Source organism: Macaca thibetana, chromosome 2 (assembly GCF_024542745.1).
Source record: "Macaca thibetana thibetana isolate TM-01 chromosome 2, ASM2454274v1, whole genome shotgun sequence".
NCBI classification, from domain to species: Eukaryota; Metazoa; Chordata; class Mammalia; order Primates; family Cercopithecidae; genus Macaca; species Macaca thibetana.
The window spans coordinates 98,647,687-98,667,347 of record NC_065579.1 but is presented as its reverse complement, the minus strand read 5'-3'; the positions used below and the strand labels follow the sequence as shown (position 1 = coordinate 98,667,347).

General features: G+C 46.1%; 1 protein-coding gene across 5 annotated transcripts in view; it reads left to right on the top strand.

Annotated features, from left to right (window-relative positions):
- ZNF445 (zinc finger protein 445) overlaps positions 1–18,994 on the top strand; it is a 63,486-nt gene extending 44,492 nt beyond the window's left edge. For 3 of the 5 annotated variants that reach the window (XM_050778386.1, XM_050778384.1, XM_050778383.1), the window contains exons 2-7: positions 3,071–3,648; positions 7,289–7,457; positions 7,809–7,903; positions 8,198–8,321; positions 9,143–9,253; positions 10,026–18,994. In XM_050778386.1, the coding sequence (XP_050634343.1) occupies positions 3,220–3,648; positions 7,289–7,457; positions 7,809–7,903; positions 8,198–8,321; positions 9,143–9,253; positions 10,026–12,190 (3,093 nt within the window). In that variant the 5' untranslated portion in view covers positions 3,071–3,219 and the 3' untranslated portion in view covers positions 12,191–18,994. The remainder of the gene's footprint in view (positions 1–3,070; positions 3,649–7,288; positions 7,458–7,808; positions 7,904–8,197; positions 8,322–9,142; positions 9,254–10,025) is intronic. The other 2 variants (XM_050778385.1, XM_050778387.1) reach the window with 2 other exon arrangements.
- Positions 18,995–19,661: the final 667 nt, after the last annotated feature.

Below are 19,661 nucleotides of genomic sequence, written 5' to 3'. Positions count from 1 at the left end.
GATGACTGTATTTTTAGTTTCTATGGCCTGCCTTGGGGAGAAAAAGGAGCAGGTGAAAGGAGGGCAAGAAAAGGTCAGAGAGAGATGTTCTATTTTTTGAGTCCTGCTTCTGAGGCCTAAAACGCACCAATATTATAACAAAAGGCTGTCTTACCTTTATCACTCTGAAGTTCCAAAGCTGCTTCAGGAACCAAGGACAAAGGCCAAATAATTCAACAAAAGATATGCTTATTGTTTTAATCACTTAGGAAATAAGGGCTATGGGAGTTAGGAGCCAGGAACCATGGATAAAAACCAATGTGTATATGTATCATAATATCACAGGTATCAAGCCTAAGAACTATTTGCCTCATCCTAGATCCTAACGGTTTTCCCCTGGGTTCTTTTTTTTGAGATGGAGTCTCGCTCTTTTGCCAGGCTGGAGTGCAATGGCATAATCTTGGCTCACTGCAACCTCCACCTCGTGGATTCAAGTGATTCTTCTGCCTCAGCCTCCTGAGTAGCTGGGACTACAGGCATGTGCTACCATGCCCAGCTAATTTTTGTATTTTTAGTGGAGATGGGGTTTCATCATGTTGGCCAGGATGGTCTCAATCTCTTGACCTCGTGATCCGTCTGCCTTGGCCTCCCAAAATGGTGGGATTACAAGCCACTGCGCCTAGCCTCCTGGGTTGTTTTCTAAAAGTTGTATAGTTTTATGGCTTAACTTTAAATCTGATCCTTTTTTTTTTAGAAGTCTCACTCAAAAAAAAGAACCCAGGAGAAAACCTTTAGGATCTAGGATGAGGCAAATAGTTCTCACTCTGTTGCCCAGGCTGGCGTGCAGTGGTACGATCTTGGCTCACTGCAACCTCCACCACCCAGGTTCAAGCGATTCTACTGCCTCAGCCTCCTGAGTACCTGGAATTACAGGTGCATGCCATCACGCCCAGCTAATTTTTTTTGTATTTTTTGTATTTTTAGTAGAGACGGCGTTTCACCATGTTGGTCAGGCTGGTCCCGAACTTCTGACCTCGTGATCCACCCGCCTAGGCCTCCCAAGGTGGTAGGATTACAGGCGTAAGCCACCACACCCGGCCAAGTCTGATCCATTTGAATTCAAGTGTACAAGAGGCAAGGTTTTGGTCAGTTTTCCTTATTTTGCCTGTGGATGTCCAATTGCTCCAGCATTTGGTGAGAAGACTACCCTTCCTCTTTTGAACTGCTTTTACATCTTTATCAAAAATTGATTGGAGGTCAAGCTTAGTGGCTCATGCCTGTAATCCCAGCTACTTAGGAGGCTGATATGGGAGGATCGATCACTTGAGGCCAGGAGTTTGAGGTAACATAGGCCCCATCTCTAAAAATAATTTTTAAATTATCTGTGGTGTCACATGCCTGTAGTCTCAGCTACTATGGAGGCTGAAGCAAGAGGATTGCTTGAGCCCAGGAGTTTGAGGCTGCAGTGAGCCATGATCACACCACTGCACTCCAGCCTGGGCAGCAGGAAGAGACCCTGTCTTTAAGAAAAAAAAAGAATCAGTTTTGTGTATCGCAGGCGTGGACTCCTCTACATAGTGATGTGATTCGTAGCACAAGCTCCTTCCCCAGGTATGAAGAAACAAACATTCCTTCAGAGCCCAAAATATACTCCAAATAGTCTCTTTTTGGAGATGGAGTCTCGCTCTGTTGCCCAGGCTGGAGTGCAGAGTGGAGTGCCACGATCTTAGCTCACTGCAAACCTCTGCCTCCCAGGCTCAAGCAATTCTCATGCCTCAGCTTCCCGAATGGCTGGGATTACAGGCACATGCCACCATGGCCAGCTAATTTTTTGTGTTTTGTTGTAGACCTGGAGTTTCGCCATGTTGGCCAGGCTGGTCTCAAACTCCTAATCTCAAGCAGTCCACCCATTTCGGCCTCACAAAGTGCTACCTCCTGAAAGTGGCTTGAACCCTTGGACACCACATTTTATGATGAATTATAAAAATAAATACAAGAGTTGAGTGGGAAGCTGGATTAGTAGTTTTCAAATTATAATTTGTAACTCATTGTTGGGTCATAAAATCAACTAGGGGATTCTCAGGATTTTTTTTGTTGGTTTTTGAATTGCTCATTTGAGATATTTTTAAATATAATAGCAAAATCACACTTGATATTTAAAAAATCAGTTGGGCATTCTTTTGTGGTTCTGTTTCTGATTTTTCTATTTTATTCCATTGACCTAAGTGCCTCTTCCTCCACCAGTACTACATAGAATTGATTAATGTAGCTCTAAGTCTTGAAATCAGGTAGATTGTTTTCAGACTGATCCCTCCCAATTTATTCTTCTTTGTCATAATTGTTTTTTGGTTTTGTTTGTTTGCTTTCTTGTTTTGAGACACTCTTGCTCTGTTGCCCAGGCTGGAGTGCAGTGGCACGATCTTGGCTCACTGCAACCTCTGCCTCCCAGGTTCAAGTGATTCTTCTGCCTCAGCCTTCCTAGTAGCTGGGATTCCAGGCATGCACCACCATGCCTGGCTAATTTTTGTATGTTTAGTAGAGACGGGGTTTCGCTATGTTGCCCAGGCTGGTCTCGAACTCCTGAGCTCAGGCTGTCCGCTCACCTCTGCCTCCCAAAGTGCTAGCATTATAGGTGTTAGCCACCACGCCTGACCTATCGTAATTTTAGCTATTCTAATTCCATTGCCTTTCCACATAAGTTTGTCTATATCTACAAAAAATCTTGTTGAGATTTTGGTAGGAATTGCATTAGACCTATAGATCAATTTGGAGAGAATTTACATCTTTACTGTGTCACATCTTTCCATACATGCATATGGTATGTCTGTTGATTTGTTTAGATCTTCTCTGACTTTTTTCATCATCCTTTTGTGTTTTTTACAAAGTTTTAATGTATAAGTTCAGCATATGTTTTATTGTGGGATATTTTCTTAGCTTACTCCAGTGGGGAACAACCTAGCTCTGGTCTACTTGATACTGGCATATATATCTGTGGAAACGCTCTTCTTATACATACAAAGATGATCCCAACCAGCAGAATCCAACTGCACCATGTATAATGGACTTTATTCTCTCATCCCCTCGTGCACAGAAATGCTGGTTATTTCAGTCACTTGCCGATGACTTCTGATGTCCCAGCAAATGGCATTGTTGACTGCAGTGCTGAGAAGATACTTCTGAGGACCCACGTCTAAGGTGGACTTAGCTCGTGCTCTTCTGGTTAGTCCCTGAACAGGAGTGATGCCTCCAGGCAGGTGGCATGCTGTCTATCCAGCCCAGGCCCAGTCTTCGAGGGAGCGAGGGCGGCTTCAGACAATAAAGAAGGAAGAAGAGGATGAAAGCTATACTCCAGTGCAGGCTGCCAGGCCACAGACGCTCAACCGCCCTGGCCAGGAGCTGTTCCGCCAGCTCTTCAGACAGCTTCGCTACCATGAGTCTTCGGGGCCCCTAGAAACTCTGAGCCGGCTCCGGGAACTCTGTCGCTGGTGGCTGAGGCCTGACGTTCTCTCCAAGGCACAGATCCTAGAGCTGCTGGTGCTGGAACAGTTTCTGAGCATCCTGCCTGGGGAGCTCCGGGTTTGGGTGCAGCTCCATAATCCTGAGAGTGGCGAAGAGGCCGTGGCCTTGCTGGAGGAGCTGCAGAGGGACCTTGATGGGACATCATGGAGGGTGAGTGTGAGCAAGTGTGTGGTGCCCAGGGAACTCTTCCTGCTGGTGAGCCAGCTTGTCTGGGGATGGGTGTGGCCCTCTGAACTGTCAATATAGAGGAGTGCGGGGAAGCCTTCCCTTCTTCCCATGGTACCTGAGCAGCTGAGAACAGGACCCTGAGCCATGGACCCTTTAGCAGGTATCCTTTCCTACCTTCCCAGAGGAATATCAGCTCTAGATAGGGTCAGCAAGTCTCCATAAATAATGCTAACTTCTGGGTGCAGTGGCTGACACATGTCATACCAGCACTTTAGGAGGCTGAGGTGGGAGAATTCCTTGAGGCCAGGAGTTCAAGCCAGCCTGGGCAACATAGGGAGACCGCCCCCCGACACACTGTCTCTATACATAATTTAAAAATTAGGCCAGGCATGTTGGCTCACACCTGTAATCTAAGCACTTTAGAAAGTCCAAGGTAGGCGGATTGCTTGAGTGCAGGAATTCGTGACCAGCCTGGGCAACATGGCAAAACCCTGTTTCTACAAAAATTAGCTGAAATGGTGGCATGTGACTGTAGTCCCAGCTACTTGGGGGACTGAGGTGGGAGGATCATTTGAACCCAGATAGGTCAAGGCTGCAGTGAGTCGTTATTGCACCACTGCACTCCAGCCTGGATGACACAGCAAGACCCTGTCTCAAAAAAAAAAAAAAGCCCAGTAACTAGTCTTTGGACACAGTGGCTTACAGTATACAAAGTCCATCTCCACGTATTATCTAATTTGACTTGAGACTAACTGTAGCCCTGTAAAGTGACGGGTGTTGGAACAGCACTTAGGGTTAGGGCTCTTGGCTTCTCAGTGGGAAGAGTACATGTTAAAACTCAGAAGAGCGCTCTGCAGGCACCATGTAGCTTCCTTCTCAATAAGGCACCCCCCCCTTTTTTTTTTGTGAGGTGTACCACACCATGCCCAGCTAATTTTGTTTGTATTTTTAGTAGAGATGGGGTTTTACCATTTTGGTCAGGCTGGTCTTGGACTCCTGACCTCCGGTGATCCATCTGCCTTGGCCTCACAAAATGCTGGGATTATAGGCATAAACCACTGTGCCCAGCCCTTCTCAGTAAGTTTTTGAGGATCTTTTCTATGTGTGTGAGATGGGAGGCAGGGAAGATGGACATGAGTGCTGATTGGCAGTGCTGGGCTGAGAAACAGGAAGACCTCGATTTTAGACTTCATTCCACAGCCTCAACATCTGTGGCCACATGGTTGTACCTTTCAGAGCCTCTCTTCATTAAGAAGAAAATGCAGAAATGGTCTAATCATGAGAATTTGTTCAGTAAATATTCAAGTGCTTATCATATGCCTGGCCCTGGCAGAGTTGGCAGTCCCAGGCCTGGCAGTTGAGTGGCAGCCGGTCAGTTCAAGTGCATTCGTCCTGTCCTGCTGCTGCACACAGGGGAGCTGATGCTTCCTGTATTGTTTCAGTTTTTGAAAAAAGCATTTATCAGTTTTTTAAGGCTTCTTTAAAATTTTATTTATATAAAAATACAGGATTCTGGCCAGGTACAGTGAGTAACGCCTGTAGTGCTAGCACTTTGGGAGGCCAAGGCAGGCGGATCACTTGAGGTCAGAAGTTCGAGACCAGCCTGGCCAACATGGTGAAACTCCATTTCTACTAAAAGTACAGAAATTAGCCAGATGTGGTGGTATGCACCTATAGTCCCAGTTACTCAGGAGGCTGAGGCAGGAGAATTGCTTGAACCTGGAAGGTGGAGGCTGCAGTGAGCTGAGAGTGCACCAGTGTAGTCTAGGCTGGGCAACAGAAAGACACTCCGTCTCAAAAAAAAAAAAAAAAAAAAAAAAAAAATATATATATATATATATATATGTATACACACACACAGACACATTCATACATATACATATATATATGATTCTGCACACATAATTCATGTATAAATGAAAGTTGTGGCTGGGCACGGTGGCTCACGCCTGTAATCCCAGCACTTTGGGAGGCTGAGGCGGGCAGATCATGAGGTCAAGAGATCAAGACCATCCTGACCAACATGGTGAAAACCCATCTCTACTAAAAATAACAAAAATTAGCTGGGCGTAGTGGTGTGCGCCTGTAGTCCCAGCTGCTTGGGAGGCTGAGGCAGGAGAATTGCTTGAACCTGGGAGGCGGAGGTTGCAGTGAGCCGAGATCATGCCACTGCACTCCAGCCTGATGAAAGACTACGTCTGAAAAAGAAAGAAAAAAAGATTTCTGAAACAAATTTGACATACTTGTTCCTGAAACTTTGTTATAAAAATTAAATCAAGTAAGACATCAGGACATGGTCTACCAGCAGTAAATGGTAATAAACACAGGGTAAAACTGTTAGAAAATATTTTTGCACCACATGGGGTACTATTTTAAAAAATTTAAAAGAGCATTTGTTATTTTTACCAGAACAATGAAATGTTCAAAAGGACCTGATTAATAATTTATAAAAGGAAATAAGGTACACAGTAGTTACAAAATCGTGGCTTGGTTATATTCAGCTCATTTACAGCTAGATGTAATTTAAAAAACCCGTGAAAACATTGCCACATGAGCAGAAAGCTGGTTGAAAGGTACTTAGAAGACAGTGGGGGCTGGGAGAAAGCCCCCCAAATTTGCAAAATGAAGAGAAATGCTTTAAGATACATGTAAAGTCACAGAATCGTTCTATGGTTCAGCAAAATTATCACAGTGTGAAAAACCAGGGCCCGAGAAAGTTTGTCCTTCAACTCGTTTTGCTGTGCTTCCATATTTCTTTTTTTTAAATTCTCCCTTTATTAGAAGAATAAAAAATGGGGGATAAATTACTGTGATCAGTTCATCATCTTTAGTGTGTATCTCTGTATCAGATGATTAATGGCCTCAGGCTAAGATTTGTCCATATCGGTATAGAGAGTGTCTCGGTCACAGGACCAGAAAATCTCAAATTGTAGTTTCCTGTACTCACCTCTTCTATATGAGAAACAGCCTTGCCTCAGAGACCAGAGTTATTTGAAGTCTCAGGGCAAACGCTTCCTCTTTGTTGGTCTCTACTTAGATGAACACTGCCATTTTTTCCACTGGAGACTTTTTCTTCTGTGGTTCCATGGCTGACTCTCATGATTAGCATTGCCTCTTTATTATTCAAAGCAAGTTTACAACTTGGGAGCTAGCCTGCCTCTTTGAGTTCACTTTGTACATCAGTGCCTAGAGGAGCACTTGACAGTAGATATTACTTGACTATATCTTCACTGTGAACCATTGTGAGTTTAATTCTGAAGAACTAGTTCCTTCTCTCTCATTTCTAAGTTATAGGCCTGGAGTGGGAGCTGAGGGATAATGGGAAGGTGGCACTGTGTCATATGAGGCCCGACAAGAGTGCTGTACTGACTTAACATGTGCTTCCTTGTGTTGAGCTGGAGTCTGTCTCTGCCTGGACTCTCCCAGGGCCCTCATTAAAGCCCAAGGAGGCTGAGGTGGTTGGAGGTACCTCCCTGGGTGTTCTTCTTGCCTGGAAGTAATAAAGGACCTGGCTTACCTATCCCTTGGCCTTTGTCCTTTAGAGATTGGTCATGTGGTCTCTTCTCTGAGTTTGCTTTCTGATTCCCAGAAAGATCCTCTCACAACATTTTCTTCTTGCCAGGACCCGGGCCCTGCCCAGAGCCCAGATGTGCATTGGATGGGTACAGGAGCCCTGCGATCTGCACAGATATGGTCCCTTGCTTCACCTCTCAGGAGCAGCTCTGCTCTGGGGGACCACCTGGAGCCTCCCTATGAAATAGAAGCACGTGACTTCCTGGCTGGGCAATCCGGTACTTGCTGCCTGGCCTTAAGACCCCAGCCTTATGCCACACTTCTTGCATTTCCTGTAGTGTTGTCTTTTCACATCTGTCCTCTCATGTGAAACTCTTTCTGTCCTGGCCCTTAGCTCTCTGTCCTCTCCATCCGTTCTATAACCCATATGTGGCTTGCTCCTCTCCCATTACACCCCCTGTCCCACTACCCCTTTCCTGGCCCCAGTAGACTGAGGACATGTGAGATAGGTATTTAACAGCATTCTGTACCTGCTCATGGGTCCAGGAGTCCTCTACTGGGGGGAAGAGTGGGCTTCTCAGTGGGCTGTCCAGAGCTGAGTCGCTCTCTCATGGCTTTTTCTCCTTCAGATACTCCTGCTGCCCAGATGCCTGCCCTTTTCCAGAGAGAGGGGTGCCCAGGAGACCAGGTAACACCACCCAGGTCCCTGACAGCCCAGCTTCAGGTGAGCCACAGGACATTTGGTCTTTCATGATGTCCCCACATCACTGCCTAATGGGTTAGTGCAGCTGCCCCATCCTGGGTTTCTCTGTCTAGTAACCTCGCATCCAAAGACCTGTGTTCCAGAGACCAGATTATCCCCCTCAAGCCCAGAGGTCTTCTGCTGGGTGATGGTCTTCCCTTTCACCTTTGCCAGGTCCATCCTGCATTCACAAAGAGCCAGTTTATTCCCCTTCTCTCCCCTTCCACCTCAAAGCTGGGAGCTGTGGACCAGCTCTAGGGCACAGTGTTTTTTCAGACTATGACTTTCAAGGATGTGGAGGTGACCTTCTCCCAGGACGAGTGGGGGTGGCTGGACTCTGCTCAGAGAAACCTGTACAGGGATGTGATGCTGGAGAATTATAGGAACATGGCTTTCCTGGGTAAGTAATCGATATCCTCATGCTTCTATCTATCTTTATTTCTGCCGCCTTGGGTTGTTTTGTGCTGCTGCATAGAAAGGGACCTGACCTGGTTTTAGATCCTGGCTCTGTAACTGCTAACCAGATCACTTAGTCTAGCACCTTGGTAGCCTCTTTTGAAAAATGGGGAGAATAATGCCTGCCATTCTGGATTATTGTAAAGATTAAAGGTGGCTGGGCGTGGTAGCTCACACCTGTAATCCCAGCACTTTGGGAGGCCCAGGTGGGAAGATTGCTTGAGCTGAGGAGTTTGAGACCAGTCTGGGCAACATAGTGAAACTCCGTCTCTACAAAAAATACAAAAATACAAGCATGTGGTACGTACGCCTGTAATCCCAGCTACTTGGGAAGCCGAGGCTGGAGAATTGCTTGAGCCCAGGAGGACGAGGCTGCAGTGAGCCATGATCGTGCCACTGCACTCCAGCCCGGGTAACAGAGTGAGACCCTGTTTCAAAACAAATAAAAACAATGGATTAAAGGTAATATGTTTTAAGTTCCTAGTCCATTTAGACATTCAAAAAATGTTGGCTGATGTAGCCAATTAAGTAGACATGTGAGTCTCACCTCTGGAAAATTCTAGTAATCCTTTTGGGGTCAACTTCTGTCATTCTCTCTTATCTCTGCTCAGGGCTATTTGAAATGACTGGGCCTCCTTCCCTTCTTCTGCTGCCTGCCTTCCTGGCTTTTCCCACCTTCCCACCAGGACTTCAGGCCCAGAGGTCCTGAAGAGTAGTTCTGTGTCATCCATCTCCCTTCTCATCCCATTCCCTTCTCTTCTGCAGTGGGACCATTCACCAAACCTGCTCTGATCTCCTGGTTGGAAGCAAGGGAGCCATGGGGCCTGAATTTGCAGGCAGCTCAGCCTAAGGGGAATGCAGGTGTTGCCCCTACAGGTGAGTTCCAGAGAACCTGCCAGGTCCTGCTTCTCCTGCTTTTACTTTTCTCTTTCTTAAGGTCGGTTATAGAAGGAAGATCTTTAACAGTGTTGGTAAGGGTGCTTGGGCCACTGGGTCTCTTTCATCCTGGCTGGCCTCTGAGAGGTCATTCACTTTCAGCCATGTCTATTCTCCTGTCCCCGTTCCCCAGCAGCCCTCTCAGTAATAGTTCTTGCCTGCTGGAGGGCTTCACTGTTCCTGTCTTTCACTCACTGATGCTCCTCCTCACTCATGACCTGCACTCTTGCTGAATCTCCTGTACTCACCCCTTTTTGCTCTTAGGAGCCCTCATCCCACTCCTGTTCTTTCTTTTCTTGGTCCTTATTTCTTTTCTTGGTCCTTTCCTTGGTCCTTATTTTGTAATAGGCTGATCTCCAGCCTTTTCAGCCAAGTGCTCCTTGGAGCCCCACCCCTTGGCTTTTGGGTACCTTTCTATAATGCCATGATTCTCCCACTCTGGCTGTTTAACACTTTCTTCTTAATCCTTTTTATTTCCCTGCTGGATGTGATGTCTGCATATCTCTAGCTGCCCTGCCCATCTTGCTTTTCTCCTCCCTTCCCTGTAATCTGGGATAATCTTCCATGTTTTGCCTTATGTTTGACTATTTTATAAAGGTATTGGCAGTCAGGCAAAAGCCTCACCACCCAGACATTTTATTGCCCTTTGGTGCTTTCTGCAGTTCCAAGTATGGGAAAAGAGTACATTCTCTTGTGTTTTATTTTTTGTCAGGAGATGACCTCCAGATTAAAACAAACAAATTCATCTTAGATCAGGAACCTTTGGAAGAAGCAGAAACCTTAGCTGTGTCATCAGGATGTCCTGCGACAAGTGTTTCTGAGGGAATTGGGCTCAGAGAATCTTTTCAACAGAAGAGCAGGCAAAAGGATCAATGTGAAAACCCCATACAAGTAACAGTTAAAAAAGAAGAGACCAATTTCAGTCACAGGACAGGAAAAGACTCTGAAGTATCAGGAAGTAATAGTCTTGACTTAAAACATGTTACATATTTGAGAGTTTCTGGAAGAAAGGAATCCCTTAAACATGGCTGTGGCAAACACTTCAGAATGAGTTCACACCACTATGACTACAAGAAATATGGGAAGGGGCTCAGACACATGATTGGCGGCTTCAGCCTACATCAGAGAATTCATACTGGACTGAAAGGGAATAAAAAGGACGTGTGTGGAAAAGACTTCAGCCTTAGCTCTCATCACCAGCACGGGCAGAGTCTTCACACGGTGGGAGTGTCATTTAAGTGCAGTGACTGTGGAAGGACTTTCAGTCATAGCTCGCATCTTGCATATCATCAGAGACTTCACACTCAAGAGAAAGCATTTAAATGTAGGGTGTGTGGGAAAGCCTTCCGGTGGAGTTCCAACTGCGCACGGCATGAGAAAATTCACACTGGAGTGAAGCCCTATAAATGCGATTTATGTGAGAAAGCTTTCCGACGTCTGTCAGCCTACCGTCTGCACCGAGAAACCCATGCTAAGAAGAAATTTCTTGAATTGAATCAGTATAGGGCAGCTCTCACCTACAGCTCAGGGTTTGATCATCATTTGGGAGACCAAAGTGGAGAGAAACTCTTTGACTGCAGCCAGTGCAGGAAGTCCTTCCACTGTAAGTCATATGTTCTTGAACATCAAAGGATTCACACCCAGGAGAAACCCTATAAATGTACCAAATGCAGGAAAACCTTTAGGTGGAGATCAAACTTTACTCGTCATATGAGGTTGCATGAGGAGGAAAAATTCTACAAACAAGATGAATGTCATGAGGGCTTCAGGCAGTCTCCTGACTGCAGTCAGCCCCAGGGTGCCCCCGCTGTGGAGAAAACATTTTTGTGTCAGCAGTGTGGGAAAACTTTTACTAGAAAGAAAACTCTCGTTGACCACCAGAGAATTCACACAGGTGAGAAACCATACCAGTGTAGCGATTGTGGGAAGGACTTTGCGTATAGGTCAGCCTTTATTGTTCATAAGAAGAAGCATGCCATGAAAAGAAAACCTGAGGGCGGGGCATCTTTTAGTCAGGACAGAGTGTTCCAGGTTCCTCAGAGCAGTCACTCCAGAGAGGAGCCCTACAAATGCAGCCAGTGTGGCAAGGCCTTCCGCAATCACTCCTTCCTCCTCATCCATCAGAGAGTTCACACTGGAGAGAAGCCGTATAAGTGTAGGGAGTGTGGGAAAGCCTTCAGATGGAGTTCCAATCTCTACCGACATCAGAGGATTCACTCTCTTCAAAAACAGTATGATTGCCATGAAAGTGAAAAGACTCCAAATGTGGAGCCGAAAATCCTCACTGGTGAGAAACGTTTTTGGTGTCAAGAATGTGGGAAAACCTTTACACGTAAAAGAACCCTTTTAGATCATAAGGGAATACACAGTGGAGAGAAGCGCTATAAATGTAATCTTTGTGGGAAATCTTACGATAGAAACTATCGCCTTGTTAACCATCAGAGGATCCACTCTACAGAGAGACCTTTCAAATGTCAGTGGTGTGGGAAAGAGTTCATTGGGAGACATACCCTTTCCAGTCACCAGAGGAAACATACCAGAGCAGCACAGGCTGAACGTAGCCCACCTGCGCGGTCTTCCTCTCAGGACACAAAGTTGAGATTACAGAAGCTAAAACCAAGTGAGGAGATGCCCCTCGAAGACTGCAAAGAAGCTTGCAACCAGAGCTCCAGGCTCACTGGACTCCAGGACATAACCATTGGGAAAAAGTGCCACAAATGCAGCATATGTGGGAAAACTTTCAACAAGAGTTCACAACTCATTAGCCACAAGAGATTTCATACTCGAGAGAGGCCGTTCAAATGCACCAAGTGTGGGAAGACCTTCAGGTGGTCTTCGAACCTGGCTCGGCATATGAAAAACCATATTAGAGATTAGCCTGGGACCTGACAATGACAGTGGGGGTGGGTTCTCAGTCCTCTGCTAGAGAACCCTTAATTATAGGCAGTGTGGAGAAACCTTCACAAAGGGCCCAGCCCTTTCTATTTTGGAAGCTAGTGACAGAATCCCAAGGATTTAAAAGCTCGGGGAGTCCCTAGCCTGCCTGCTGGGATGTGACGCTGGGGAAGCTCAGCAGCATGTTCTTTGGAGCCCTTCTGGAGACTTGGGCCCCTAGGAGTGGCCTCTGCAGCTCGCCCGGTCAGGTCTTCTTCCACAACTCTGAGGAGAGAGACGACTGCCCTTTACAGTTGGACAAAATATCTGTGGCATCATGGGCTGTGGCTGCTGGAAAGGGGCCAGTGGGATCCTAGATTTATCTTCAAGTTTGGCCTGTGGCCATGCCTATTCTGTTGACTTTAAAAGCAGCAGCATCAAGAATGCCTTGTCTTCCCAAATGCCCCCTGGGGAGTTCTGGCTGGGGCTTCAGTCTTCCTGGCTGGCTTTTGGATATCTGCTAGGGGGTTAGAGAGGTCTCAGCGGCAGGTGGAGGAGAGCAGGATGCTGGACTCAAGCGCTTGGCTTGTGGAGCTCTACCCGTACCCTGTTGCCATCCCCATCCCACTGGCCTACATAGGCAGCAGCATCCATCTGTTTAACAGAAATGTGCTGAGCACTCCCGTACACCAGGCACTGGTTTGTTTGCCAGAGACCTAGCAGGGACCAGAACAGATGAAAATCCTGCCATCTTGGATCTTTACAGATGACAAACAAATGGGATATGCAGTATTCTGGATGGTGATGTGTGTAGTGGACAAAGTGAATCAGAGAAGAGTGAGAGGGAGTGCTGGATTGGGAGATCAATTGTGATATTAGATAGTCTGATCAGGGAGGGCCTCAACTGAGAAAGTGAAATTTGAGCAAAGACCTGAAGGAGGCCAGGGAGGTAGCAGGTAACTCTCTAGGGAGAGTTGCAGGCGGAGGAGATTGGGTCTTGTTTGGTGTCCTCAGGATAGCAAGGAAGCCCCTGGGATGGAGTGCAGGGAGCCAGCTGGAAGGGGAGGAGAGGGGCCAGGGAGGCCATAGGCCAGGCCATGTGAGCATCATGGGTCATTACGGGGGCTTGAGCTGCCTCGGAGGCAGGGAGCGTTTGGACAATTTTGAGTTGAGGAGTGATGTGGTTTGAATCTGAATTATATTTTATAAGAGTTAACCACAGATCCAAGGACTCAGTAAAGTGGAATGGGTGAAAGGCTTCTCATGTGGTTACCCTTGCTGCCAGTTCCCATAAATCAGACTCCTCCCCACTCCGTTTCTGAATTTTCTATAGGATCCTCAGCCTCAGCAGATGTAAATGCTTACCATTGTTGTGTTCACGTCTCTAGCCCCTGCATACTGCAGGCCCCTCTCACCTTCACATACCCCTCTCACCTTCACATACCCCTCTCCATGTATGAGATCTGGTGCTAGCAATCAGATTCAACCCGAAGGAACAAGTGCATGTGCCTGCTGCTCTCAGGAGAAAAGACGACCTGTTCTGGAAGGAGCCTCTTCACTGGCCCACCCACTTGTGTTGAAGCAAAAAGCAAGAATCAATTACTTAAAGGCAAAGGAGTGCTATTGCTAAAGCCTGTGAGCAATCATTGCTTCTGATTATTGAAGAGGTCAGATTGTAAATGAAAGGATAAAATGTCTTAATAGTAGAGCAGTGTCCCCGACTGTAGCGGCCCATTCACGGAGCTGGTCATTTCTTGAAATGAGAAGAAACCAACCTGGAAGATGTGTTTTTCAGTACAGTATGGAATAATCTTATCTGCTCTGTATTGCCATGAGCAGGTGAAAATGAAGGCTCTGATATTGTGTGGTGGTATCACGGGATGGTGGGGGCGGGACAGAAGTCTCCTGTTGGTGTTCTGATGCCTGTTCAGCTTTGTCCTCAGGAAGGTTTGGTCATCTTGGTTGTACCATCTCTTGCCTTCCTATGGCAGCAGCTGTTCATGGCAGTGAAGATGTCCCTTCACTGTCCCAAAAATGGCACTAGAAGTGGCTGGGCAGGGACCAGAGTCATAGGAAGGGTCTTGGAGTCATCAGATCTGGGTTCCAGGCATGGTGTGCCTTTTCTTGGCAGGAATGATCTTGAGCAAGTCAGTGAACCTCCATCGATTTCCTTATGTGTGAAGTTAGAGTGCTTTGCTGTGCTACCTGACTCCTGAGATTGGTGAAAGAGGGCTTGGTTTACCAAGGCTCTCCATCAGGTGGTTGACCTCTAGGACCAGGGCCTTCTCAGAGGTGCAGCTCCCATGTCAGTTGGTGTTATAACCTCGGAAATGTCCCTTTCCGATCACATTTTTAGCACCCCTTTCCCCCCATCTCTGCTCCCTTTGCCACAGGACGTCTTGTAAAGTTCCTGCCCCAGTATGGGGATATTTTTAGTTTTTTTTTTTTTTTTTTTTTTTTTGAAACAGGGTTGTCCAGGATGGAGTGCAGTGGCAGGATCACAGCTCACTGCAGCCTTGACCTCCCAGGCCCAGGTCCCACCTGAGCCTCCCCAGTAGCTGGGACTACAGGTGCGTGCCACCATGCCAGCTAATTTTTTATATTTTTTTGTAGAGACAAAAGTTTTATTTATTTTTTTCCTATGTTGCTCAGGCTGGTCTCAAACTCCTGGGCTCAAGCAATCCACCCACCTCTGCCTCCCAAAGTGCTGGGATTACAGGCATGAGCCACTGTGCCTGACCTGTCATTTTTATAGAATGAAATGTGCTTATTTTTAAACATTCTAATCAAGTTTTAAAATGTGCAAAGAATGAAGTGAAAAACAGATTTTTTTTTTTTTTTTTGAGATGGAATCTCGCTCTGTCGCCCAAGCTGGAGTGCAGTGGCGGGATCTTGGCTTACTGCAAGCTCCGCCACCCGGGTTCACACCATTCTCCTGCCTCAGCCTCCTCAGTAGCTGGGACTACAAGCACCCGCCACCACGCCCGGCTAATTTTTTGTATTTTTAGTAGAGACGGGGTTTCGCTGTGTTAGTCAGGATGGTCTCGATCTCCAGGATAGTCTCAATCTCCTGACGTTGTGATCCACTCACCTCGGCCTCCCAAAATGCTGGCATTACAGGTGTGAGCCACCGTGCCTGGCCAAAAAATAGAAATTACTTTATCCTGAAGTAAGCTGTTTATATTTGGGATTATGCTGATCCCATTTGTCCAATAACCTGAGTTTTCAAATAATTTTAGTTCTGTAAGTACTATAATTACATAAATATTAATAAATTCAGATTAGCTGAAAGGAAAAAAAGTAGAAGCCTGACTGGTGCTAACTACAAAAGATTTTGGCAGAATCAGTGTTGGATTTGGCTTTCCTGTCCCTTCCCCACCCCATCCCCCCAGAGTGTTCTGCCTTGTGCTGCCTCCCTTCACCTGGAGTGCCACACCCATCTGTGCCAGTTCAGCTCTTCATTCTTCAAGGCCTGACCTTGTCGGACCCTTGTGCCTCTAAACCCCTGGCCCCACGTCTCTTCGTGCCTGTGTCAGGTGATGTTTGTGTTTTTGGTTATGCCCGTCACCATAGCCAGACCAAGCACTCTGGAAGCCAGGGTTGGGTGCTTATTTATCTGTTTGCCATGCACAAAAGATCTTGCACAAAATTACCTCTGTTAAGGAGTCTGGAACTGAAGTTGGTTTGGCTAAGTCAGGGTTGGGGTTTTTTTTAAGGGGCTGTGGGGTGAAATGTTGACTGGAAGCCACCCACAAACACACACCTGCTGGTTAGGAACCCGGCTGTGGGTGGTTCTGAGCTGTTTGGCTTCAGTTGACAGTTTCCGATTGCCCTAAGCACCGGGTCTCATCTTACATCTCATCCTGGCCTGGAGAACATTCAGGTTCCTTCCAACCGTACCCCCCTTTCCCCCACTCCCTTGGAGGAGCTGAAGTTGGGGTCAGGAGTGCCAGATGGCGGGAGTGGGTATTTGAAGGTCTTTCTGTCACCTGTTCAGTGTGGTCTGCCCCACCCCTGCTGACCAAGAGTGTCCGAAATGTGAAATAATACCATCTCACACTCATCAAGCTGGCACATTTTTGAAAACCCAAGTGTGGGTAAGTGTGTGGAACAATGATAATTCATACTGCTTTAGGAGTGGAAATTGTGAGAAATACTGTGCCAGGCAATTTGCAAAATCTTGGAAGGTTGTGTGCACTTACCCACCCAGCAACTCTACTCCTGGATGCATCCTAGAGAAGTGCCATGTGAACAGAGAAATGAGTTGAAGACTTCACTGAAGTATTGTTTAGGTAGCAAGATTGGGAAAAGCCTGTATTTCATCAGCAGAAGAGTGGATAAATAAATGGGTTGTTTTTGGTCCTTGGAAAGTGAATATGAAAGAGTTACGTCTCAACACAGATAGATGAAAAATTATGCTGAGAAAGTTGGTGAAGCTACATACAAGGTACTGTTTGTGTAAAGTTAAGCATACTGTGTATCTGTGGGCACGTTACTTCAACTTGTTTTTCACCTTTTCTATAAAATGGGATCGTAGTGGCAATCTCACAGGGTGATTGTGGGTGGGGGGTGGTCAATGAAGTAATGCATGTAAAATGCTTAGAATAGTGTCTAGCATGTAAGCATTGTGGACATATAGAAAGTGTTATTGTTTTGCACAGTAATCTATTTTCTGTGGATTCAAATAATATGAAATGAAATCATGTATTGGAATGATGTGTGCAAGTCACCATTCTGCCTTCCTAAGGCAGGAGACCTGATGGATTTGGGGAGGGTACATGGGGGCTTCAGTTGTGTTTTCTTTCTTTCTTTCTAAAAATTGATGCAGAGGCATCAGAATGTTAAGATATTAACAGGATAGTGTGGTGGGTTCTTTTTCACTGTTTGCCTAAAGTGTTTCAAAGTAAAAATATTTCTTAAGCATGGTCTCTGACATCTTATGATTTTATAGAAATCCCTGCCAGGTACATGATGTTACTTAGAGTGAGCCACCTAATCTTTCAAGGCTTCTATTTCCTCACCTGCAAAAATTGGGAGGGTCAGAGGCATTTGAACCAGAGTGACTCCATCTTGAATAGGCAGTGGGTAAAATAAGGCTGAGACGTACTGGGCTGCATTCTCAGAAGGTTAGGCATTCCAAGTCATGTGATGAGATAGGAGATCAGCACAAGATACAGTCATAAAGACCTTGCCAATAAAACAGCATGTGGTAAAGAAGCCGGTCAAAACCAAGATGGCAATGAAAGTGACCTCTGGTTGTCCTCACTGCTGTAATTATACTGTAATTACAATGTATTAGCATGCTAACAGACATTCCCACCAGTACCATGACAGTTTACAAATGCCGTGGCAGGCCTGGCGCAGTGGCTCAAGCCTGTAATCCCAGCACTTTAGGAGGCCAAGGAGGGCAGATCATGAGGTCAGGAGATAGAAACCAGCCTGGCCAACATGGTGAAACCCTGTCGCTACTGAAAAATACAAAAATTAGCTGGGCATGGTGGCACGCGCCTGTAATCCCAGCTACTCGGGAGGCTGAAGCAGGAAAATCTCTTGAACCTGGGAGTGGGAGGTTGCAGTGAGCCGAGATGGTGCCACTGCACTCCAGCCTGGGTGACAGAGCAAGACTCTGTCTCAAAAAAAAAAAAAAAAAAAAAAATTGCCATGGCAACATCAGGAAGTTACCCTATGTGGTCTAAAAAGGAGATGAACCCTCAGTTCTGGTAATTGCTCACACCTTTCCCAGAAAACTTATGAATAATATACCCCTTGTTTAGCATATAATCAATAAATAACCATAAAAATAGGCAACCAGCAGCCCTTGGGGCTACTCTGCCTATGGAGTAGCCATTCTTTATTTCTTTACTTTCTTAATATTAACTACTTTGACTTTGTGGACTCGCCCGAATTCTTTTCTTGAGCAAGGTCCAAGAACTCTCTGTTGGGGACTGGATCACGACCGCTTTCTGGTAACAGGAGCAATACAAATGGCTGTCAGTAAAGGAATGCTTAAGTAACTCTAGTATATCTATGATGGAATACCAGGCCACAGTTTTTTTGAAAATGAGAATGTTCTCTATATACTGACACACAATCACCAAGACATGCACTTTATAGGAAATTATAAGCTCTTCCTTGCCTAAATCTTCTGAATTTTGCTTAATAAGTAACAAGTGAAGCCAGAAGCTATAAACTCATAATTTTAATGAAGAAATGGGATCCGGAGAGTGGAGATGCTTTTCAGTCATTCTACTTTATTAGATGAGGAAAAGGAGAGTAAATATTTGTATGCCAGCTACCATACCTTTTAAAGTTAATGCTAACCCTGCTAAGAACAGCAAGGAGATTTTTTATCAGCCAGGTTTTAGTTGCCAGAAACCACACCAGTTATTTTAGCAGAGAACTTACAAAGAAGTGTATATATTTAAGTAGCTAAAAAGGCAAGAAGAAAATGGCAAGGTGTCTTGGAGGTAGCAACTGCTAAGCAGGTGCCACCCCAGGACTGGGGGAGCTGGAATAGAGTCTCCCCATGTTTGATGTTTCTCTGCTAACAGCTTTCAAGCTCTTCCCCCTTAATTTGCCCGGATCTGGACAAGCTGATAAGAAAGCCCAGGCACTTCCTCTTTGCGCCAGAGGGGAAGTTCAAACTGTGCAAACCCTGACTGTCACAAATGCACCGAGCTTTCATAACCATAATAAAAACCAGAGCCACTTGCCCCTCCTTTCACTGAAGCCCAACTGACTGGCGTGGGTGCCCTCTTTGCTTTCCTTAGAAAGCCTCATGTGAATAGTAAATGTTTTCGTAACCTCTTGGTGTCTGCAGTGTCATCAGTTTCAACATCCTAACCAGTTTTGTTGATCCCACCTCATATGGAGCAACGTGCAAAGCAGGAACAAAGAGAATTCGCTAGAATTGTTGAAAGGTAGGAGATTGTAAGAGGGGCCTTGTGGAGCTGAACTCAGATCTATGGAGGAGGGGTGGACTGCTGTACTGACAGTAGTCTGTGCTCAGGGAGGGGCTCTGTGGCCTTTGGATCCATGCTTCTGTGGAGGGGTCCCAGCTACTAATGCTGGGGCAGGGAGTAGAAGGGAGGGTCACAATGAAACTTCGAATGTTGGTCAACCACCTTTTGCCTGAAGAACATGTAATGGCCTTCCCTGAGGTATATGTCTTCCAAAAGTCTGCTGACATTGCTCAGGACCTATGCCCACCACTTTTTGCGTTTTGCCTTTTTTTTTTTGTTTTTTTTTTTTGAGACAAGCTCTCTCTCACCCAGGCTGGAGTGCAGTGGCACGATCTCGGCTCACTGCAACCTCCACTTTCTCAGGCTCAAGCGATTCTCCAGCCTCAGCCTTCTGACTAGCGGGGACTACAAGTGTGCACCACCACGCCCAGCTAATTTTTGTATTTTTGTAGAGACAAGGTTTGGTCATGTTACCCAGGCTGGTCTTGAACTCCTGGTCTCAAGTGACCCAC